We start from the raw sequence: 9,177 nt of genomic DNA, 5'->3' as shown, positions 1-9,177 counted from the left end.
AAAAATGCTTACTTAAGCCTGAGTATGCGAAATCAAGAGGGGGGGGGGGATAAATTTCTTACAATAATAAACTAGATGTTATTTAAAGCAAAATGAAAAACAATTGTAAAAAAACTGAAATTGCAATAAGTTTCAAACTTAATGGAATTTTTAAAAAAAAGAAAGAAAAATTCTTGAACGAATAAAACATGAGTTTCAATTGTTAATTAAATAATAATTAAAATCAAGATGCATAACATTGCTTACTGCATACATTTTAACCTTTCAAATAATATAGAATATGTTAAGTTAGCTAAAGTTTAAAATTTTTCTATTTTGGTTTACTTTTCAAGGAATTATCCCTATATATTGTGAGTGCACTTGAAAATTCATCAGACTTTATTAGTCACTCAAGTATCTTAAAAATCAGTTGTAATATTTGCTAATAAAATGTGGTTAACCCAAATTTTTAAATTAATACATTTTCTTTTATTTAAATTTCTTATGTTTCATACATTTGTGATTAAAACTCAAATGATAAAACTTTAAAATGGCTGATTTACAAAAAAATATGAAACTGAAAATTGTTTGTGGTGTTTAATTTGTCACTAACATTGATGAAAGGATCAGAAAATATTTTTTAAAAATATAGATTAATTTTGGCAAAATGTGGCTCATCAGCATTTTGAGGATGCTTTGTAATGTATGGTAGAGTATTAAATTAAGAAATGTGTTGAGTGTTTATTAAAGGTAGGGTAGCAAGTTAAAATTTGCCACAATCTAATTTTATTTAAAATATTTAACCAACTACAGCCTATCCCAAATTACCATCACCACATTCAGCAGAATTGTGAATATAAAGTTTGTCAAAAAATAAGAAAGAAAAGAAGTTAATTTATTTTATCTAATTTTAATATTGATTCATTTATCTATTATTAAACACTTTCACTATTGTTTGTCTGAAATAAGAACTCCCCTAGCCATTTGCCTATGGTAATGAGGTAAAACTATTTCAACTAAGGGTGTGGGGGTCACTGTTTAGGACAGATTTTGACTGGGGTCAGCGAGAGAAAGGGAATCTTTTTGTGGTGGTTGGGGGACTTCGTAACATAGACAAACTATACCTGAATGTTACCATGCAGTCAAACATTAATATCAAGTAAATGAAGTAATACAAATAATAAATTCTATAATTCTAAAGTGATCACTGGAGGTTACAATTATAAACATTTAGCTGCATGCGTTACCTTAAAGAAAATAAATATAAATCTTATCTACATTTTTGATTTCTTTCAGTCTCCCTCTCCGTCTTCTCATTGGCTAAATCTCTTAACTCAAAATAGACAGACAAGAACTTCCTATTTTTTCAGTAAAGAAGCCATCTTAAGCAGATAGCCAAGCAGGCTGAGAATCATAAAAACTGAAACTACACAAATTGGTTTTGATACTGCGGTGCAACCTGGTAAAATAAATCTAAAAATAATAGTAAAATGGCAATACAAGAACAGGCAGTAACAAGCAAGTTGTTGTAACTCTACAGCCACTAATATTTTACATGATAGTTATGCAAAAGCATCTTCAGTAAGGCCAAAATAAAATTTTAACCCATTTTTTTTTGTGCTCTTAATTCTATAGTTATATTTACAGTAGTGCCAAACTATTATGATTTTTCGTAATTATTACGATTTGGTTAAAAAATATTGTTATACAGTTGAATAATAAAATTGATATTTTTCGCAATAATCTGTTAAAAATAAGTTTTATTTCCTACACTACCAAGAGTTAAAAATTTTTGTCATTAGTAGTGACTATTAAGATAAAAATTACTCTTAAGTGGTTAATTTTTTATTTAATAGTAAATTCATGCATGCACATATCTATGTAGAATCAAATAATAGAAACACCTTGACATTGCTCTAATTTAAATTTTGTATGTGTTATTGTTCTTCTGATTATAGATAGCTTAAGTTTTTGTATTATTGTACTTTTCATTATAAATAGCTAAAGTTAGGTAAATTGACGCTTCTGTATTTAGTACATCAATATTATCCTATTTCGTTATTTTAAACTGTAACAAAAATGAATTGAGTTTACGCTAATTTTATATTATTAGCTAAATAACAAGTTCCATATCATGAAATTTAGTAATCTATCTTACAATTTTATTGAAGATTTGTTATCTCCACTTTGCTAATGATTTTTTTCTGTGCCTACATTAGTGTCTGCCAGAGAGGTCGTAAAATTTCTCAAATTTTTGGCATGAGCCTAAAAAATTAAAAAGCTCCAGTTGAAATTATGTAATTAATTCAACTTATATTACATATTATGTTACATTTATTTTCACATATTTTGAGAGTGTTGAAAAAAACTTCCAGCTCAATACTTTATGTATAATTCACTCAATGTAATAGCTTTTTAATTACATTGTAGATATATTTGCTTGGGATAGTTCCTGCTTTATACATTTGTTTATGAATTGTTGTAATCATTGTTCTCACTGGCTTTCTTCAGGGATGAGATTCTTCCTCTTCTAAACGAATTTTCGCTTTTGTCTTTCAAATTTCATCCTTTTTTTTTATCAAAAACTCCAATTTTTCTCTAAAAGTTTCACTTTTTTTTTTTAAATAAATAATCCGCTTTTTCTGAAATTTAAGCCATTGAAATGATCACATTTTTTTCTGATTTTCAAAGATAAACAGAAAATTCAAACTACTTTAACACACATTATATATAGTTAGCATTTATGAAATTCAAATTAGCACAATTTCAAGATGTATGGCATGAATGGCCGAAATCAACATCAAATGTCTACTTTCACCGTCGAATATCAACAATCACATATTGGTGAATGTCTGAAATATTTGTTATAGCCTATTTGATATTAATGTATTTGTTGATATTATTATATTTATTTGATATTTTAATATCTGCTGACGGTAGATTAGGAGGAACATCAGTGTTTGGTGTACCGGTTAAATGCATACTGTGCAGTAGCACTTGACCTTAAATAAACGCTCATGTAGGCCTACCCGGCAGTGGCACTGTACCTTAAAAAAGTATCACTTTAGGGTATATCGGGCAGTGGCACTTAACTAGACCTGGTACAGTAAGACCCCGCTTAATGCTGTTTCGTTTAGCTCTGTTTCGGTTTAGCGCTCTTTTATTTCAACCTGTGGGTTCAACTCGCAAGGCAGAGTACGCTGAAAATGATGAAAACACAAGTAAACTGGAATACAACATTTATTAATACTTTAAATGTTTAACTTAAATCTAAAATTCGTAATGTTGAATAAATATATAAAGAATCATCATCATGATCTACAATCTTAATCCTATGACGGATATCAGGCCATCGGCCAAAGACTCGAAGGGCGGGCTGTTCATCCATTAATGAAAAAAAATTGTTCGTTCTTTTATAGAACACGATGTCTTATGTCACATTAATTAACTGATTATTTCTTGACTTCTCTTCACTTTCATAATGGAGACGAATCTGCAAAAGACTAAAACACATTAAAGTTTATAACTTGAAATTACTTATTTCCACACAAATTCCCTGAAATTTTGCTCGTAGACTCCCCCAAATATGTACATAACATATCTGAAACAGTGTAGTTGTGTTTCTTGTTTGGTGCGGTGCTGTACGGATGCATTTTTATCATTTGAAACATTTGTTGACATTATTGTAAGTGATAATGAAAAACAAGAATAAAGCATCCAAAAAAGCATTTCACTGGGAACTAAAATGCAAGTGATTAGAAGATTAGATTCTGGTGAACATCAATCACAAATTAGTGCTGCATTGAATTTGGCAACTTCAACAATAAGGACAATTCTTAAGAATAAAGAAAAAATACTGTCATCGGCAACTGCAACTACATCTAGCTCTGCAACTAGAATCACCCAATCTAGAAATAACATTATAGAGGAAATGGAAAAATGACTGTCTATATGAATTGACCACGAAATTGAACGCAATATGCCATTAAACCAGTCGATCATANTTCGTTCTTTTATAGAACACGATGTCTTACGTCACATTGATTAACTGATTATTTCTTGACTTCTCTTCACTTTCATCCTGGAGACGAATCTGTAAAAGACTAAAACACTAAAGTTTATAACTTGAAATTACTTATTTCCACACAACCCGGGGATTCCCCGAAATTGTGCTCGTAGACTCCCCCAAATATGTACATAACATATCTGAAACAGTGTAGTTGTGTTTCTTGTTTGGTGCGGTGCTGTACGGATGCATTTTTATCATTTGAAACATTTGTTGACATTATTGTTAGTGCATATAAATTTATATAATACTATAACGATTAATACAGTGACAAATATTATCTTTAGTTTTTATCATGGGTGATAATGAAAAACAAGAATAAAGCATCCAAAAAAGCATTTCACTGGGAACTAAAATGCAAGTGATTAGAAGATTAGATTCATGTGAACGTCAATCTCAAATTAGTGCTGCATTGAATTTGGCAACTTCAACAATAAGGACAATTCTTAAGAATAAAGAAAAAATACTGTCATCGGCAACTGCAACTACATCTAGCTCTGCAACTAGAATTATGCAATCTAGAAATAACATTATAGAGGAAATGGAAAAATGACTGTCTATATGGATTGATCACGAAATTGAACGCAATATGCCATTAAGCCAATCTATCATATTGGAAAAAGCTAGAAGAATTTTTAATTACATTAAGATTGAGGCAAGCAGCAAATGGTGATACGAAAACGGCGGCTGAATTCCCAGCGACATTAAAAACAATAATTGAACAAGGAACCTCCTGAATTTGTTTTTAATGTTGATGAAACAGGCCTGTTTTGGAAAAGAATGCCAAAATGAACATTTCTATCCCATGAAGAGAACCGAGCGACAGGATTTAAAGCCGCAAAAGATCGCTTAACACTTCTACTGGGTGGTAACGCAAGTGGAGATTTCAAATTAAAACCACTACTAGTTTACCATTCCAAAAACCCAAGAGCGATGAAAGGCATATTTAAATCAACTTTACCAGTAATTTGGGAGTCTAATAAAAAATCATGGATAACTATTAAAATTTTCCAGAATTGGTTCACCGAACATTTCTGCCCGTCTGTTAAACGTTATTGCGAAATTAAAAAAACTTGAACAAAGAGCACTACTATTAATTGATAATGCTCCAAGCCACCCAACAAATTTATCAGACTTAACAACATGCATTCCAGTCGAAGTGAGGTTTTTTTGCGGTGACAAAATAGACGGAGAAGAGAAGTAATCAATAAGAGAATTTTGGAAAAACTACAATATCATGAATGCTGTCGAAAACATAAACCTTTCTTGGAATGAGATGACAGAAAGATCTTTGAAAGGAGTATGGAAGAACATTTGGCCAGATTTAAGTATGAGCGAAGACATTAGACACTATGTCGATATGGATGAAATAGTGGAATTAGCGAAACAAACTGGTTTAGATGAGGTAAATGTGGAAGACGTCGAAGAAATAGTTCAAGAAACAGCAGCTAGTATTTCTAATGATGACCTCAAGGAATTAACTGAGCAAAAAGAAGAAAAAAAAATATTGATAGTAGTGATTTCGAAGAAGAGCAAAAAGAACTTTCGATGGCGTTTGTGAAAAGGAGTTTGACCACTATAACTGAAATTATGGACCAATTTGTTGAAAATGATCCAAATTTTGACAGGAGTTCAAAAGCATGACGGAGTGTTATAGATGTTTTATCCACTTATCAACAACAAATTCTAACAGGACGCAAAAGGAAAACACAAACTACATTAGATGCCTTCTTGACAAAAAGGCAGAAAATTGGAAACACAAAATAGACTTAATGATCTGACTGACTTAGAATTTTATTTGTTTTTATAAGTACGTATATTCTTTTATATTGCTTTTATTTTTGTAAGAAATAAATGTTTGGTTTCATTTTTATTTAAAAAAAAACATAATTATTAAATTTAATACCTGATTAATTTTCTATCCATCTTCCCGTAATCCCATTATTTACATGTTAAGATAACCTCGTTTAGCGCTGTTTCGCATTACGCTCTACTTTGATGGAACCTATCCCACACGTTAAGCGGGGTCTTACTGTATATATTTTGGACATTTACCAAAGTGACTCTGTGATTGTCAACATTCATCGGTGACTTAGAGATATAAAGATTGGTTATTGATTTAATTGGTTCATTGGGATTTAATATTGATTGATTGGGATTGATATAAAGAAACACTTAAAGGTATAAAGATTGGATCTTAGTAGGTGAAAATCCAACCACTAAATCGAAAATCATTGGGTTGTTTTGATTTTATTTTGTGTACAACACAATTTCAGTGAAAAGATTGTGTTCTCCTACATTGTATTTCAATTTTTATCTATCTAGATTGTGAGGATTCTATTGGATAATGACGCAAACATAAATGCTGCCGATCACATGGGAAGTACACCCCTGCACCGAGCAGCGTCAAAGGGCAATCTCAAAATAATTAAACTTTTCCTGGACGAGTACCGAAATAGACTAGATGTCAATGCTAGAGATCGTGTTTGGAATACACCTCTGTGAGTACGATTTTTATTTTTTTTTGTGCACAGACTTTTTATTTCTTCATAATTTATTTTAAGTTTTTTCTTTTTAATAAAACTATGAGTTAATTTTTATTTGTGATGTAACTACCACTACAAATATTAAATACCAATTCACTAGTATATAAGACATGATTCTATCTTGAGGTACCTTTTTGATAGATGAAGATTGACACAGTCGATTTATAATTCCCCCATATTAAATAGGTAACAATTATTATTAATAAATAGTAAACTATTACTATTAATAAATAGTACATATTACAGTCAAACTCGTTTATAACGAGCTCGGATTTAACGAGAACTCGGATTTACTGAGGGCAACGAGAATATTTGGTTGGATCAATGTTAAGTCTATGGAACAGAAGTCGCTTTTAACGAGCAAGACCCGGTTTTAGCGAGCAATATTTTTTTTTGTCTAGCAATCTTTTTTCTCATCTTACTAGTCTTATCTTTTTTTCAAAATGATAAGAAATGTCCGCGAAATAAAAAAAAAACGCGATTAAATTAATTAATGTAATTAAAGTAAGTAAGTATTAGTTAAATTTTAAGTAAATTCAATCATTTGACCTCCCATGCNTATATTGAGGTCCTTTTTGATAGATGAAGATTGACATAGTCGATTTATAATTCCCCCATATTAAATAGTTAACAATTATTATTAATAAATAGTAAACTATTACTATTAATAAATAGTAAAAAATAATAAATATTTACTAAAATTTAATTTCAGTATAGAATTATCTTAGGATAAATGAATCTTATAATTATGTGGAAAAATATTCTATTCACTTAAAAAGTTCTTGAAATATAGCAAAATACGCAAAAACTGACATTAAGGTGTCCGAACTTCGGGTCGCTCTCCTGACCAAACTACAAGGGCCCAATTTCCCAGATTGTCTGACTGCACCCTATATTTTGGAGGTCAGAAATTCTAATCCGTCGAATAAAAGACACGTTTATTCATATAGTTCTCGTGTTTGATTTCGTAACTTATAATATTGTCTATTTGAAGTTACCCTCTCAAACCTATTAGGTTGAATCCGAGAACATGAAAATCCGATCATTGGATCAAAAGTTATTCAGGGTGATCGGGTTTTTATTTTTGCACACTGTCACAGCATATTTTATAGTTAAAACTAAGTTCATAAGATTGATTTACTGTATGTAATTCAGTCTTGTATTGAAGTTAAAAAAATATTTTAATACTGTAAATAACCTATTGCAGGCATTTAGCGTGTGAAGAAGAAAGAATGGAAGTAGCAAAATTATTAATGGAGGCTGGGGCTGATCCAGATACGCTAAATAAGGTATTGTATGCAAGTTATTGCATTTTATGAAAGTCTGATTTTGGAAAATCTCAACAATAGTAAATGGGGCTGTGGTGACTCAGGGGATAGGGTGTTCGTCTTCCAATTAGGTGAACTGGTTTCGAACCTCAGCAATGGCTAATTGATACGAATTCAGCATCCGGCTTGCACCAATCACAGTGCTGACACAAAACTATCCTCCGTGGTAGGCGGAGGATATTTTTGTGTCAGGACACTTCTGTCACACCCGTTAATAGGGCAGACCAATTCATGCATCTATTCGTCCATCCCCAGATTGTAATTTTGACCTGAACCAGAGAACGATTACTCTCCAATTCAGTACTCCCAGAGGTATAATTTGTTATGGGAACATGGAGGACTTAGTGACCTGGCAAATGTAACATGCACCAGTCACCCTTTACTACACAGGGAGTCATTGGACGGCTGCATTCGAACTCCCGTTCTCACGAACCAGGCTATCCTGGCCCCAAAATACTCACATGTTGAAGGGTTCTGCAATAAGTACCAAATATAGGTATAAAGCAGTGGTTCCTAACCTGGGGGCGACGAGTATTCAAAAGATAAAAATTGCTAATAATATTAATAATAAAAGCTATTTGAGATTGAAATTGAAAATATATATGAAACCCATGGTTCTGGTGCAGACAAAGAATTATGATAGTTAAAATTAAGAAAAATTCAAGTGCAGGATCGTTTTTGTCATACGTTTTGGACAAAACGTATGACAAACGTTCAATATCTAACGTTCTTCTGTTTCCAGGCGTATTGATGAGATGGCCGCCGACGTTGAATGAAAACTCATCAAATTTCTGAAAGAAGGTAAATTTGCGTTGCAGATTGATGAATCAACTGTGATAGATAACAAAGCTGTTATAGCTTACGTGAGATTCATAAATGAGAGTAAGGAGATTAATGAGAAAATGTTGTTTACAAGAACTTTGAACGCAGGTACAAAAGGATCGTCGATTTTTAAATTGGTCAAAGATTATTTTGAGGTAAAAGAAATTCCCCTCACAAATGTAAGTGCTTGTGCAACAGATGGTGCTCCAACCATGTCTGGTTGTCATACTAGATTTCTAGGTCACCTTAAAAAAGAAGTACCGGAAGTTATCTCACCATTCATTATGTCATTCATCATCAACTTTTGGCTGCGAAAAATTTGTTATTTCTAGCATCAATAAAATAAAAGCTAATTCTCCTAATAACCGTTTGTTCCGAGAACTTTGCCATGAAAATGATGAAGATTTCGAATTCCTGCTCCTACATACAGCTGTGA

The 9,177-nt window shown here is 31.7% G+C and overlaps 1 protein-coding gene across 1 annotated transcript in view; it reads left to right on the top strand.

The window, feature by feature from the left end:
* Positions 1-9,177, top strand: part of LOC107443891 (26S proteasome non-ATPase regulatory subunit 10) — a 20,667-nt gene that overhangs the window by 9,110 nt on the left and 2,380 nt on the right. The window contains exons 4-5 of the mRNA XM_043053426.2: positions 6,371-6,546; positions 7,799-7,880. Coding sequence (XP_042909360.1) covers positions 6,371-6,546; positions 7,799-7,880 — 258 coding nt within the window. The remainder of the gene's footprint in view (positions 1-6,370; positions 6,547-7,798; positions 7,881-9,177) is intronic.

The sequence above is a fragment of the Parasteatoda tepidariorum genome, chromosome 1 (genome assembly GCF_043381705.1).
Source record: "Parasteatoda tepidariorum isolate YZ-2023 chromosome 1, CAS_Ptep_4.0, whole genome shotgun sequence".
NCBI classification, from domain to species: Eukaryota; Metazoa; Arthropoda; class Arachnida; order Araneae; family Theridiidae; genus Parasteatoda; species Parasteatoda tepidariorum.
The sequence above is the reverse complement of the archived record's forward strand: the minus strand, read 5'-3'. Positions and strand labels throughout refer to the sequence as shown.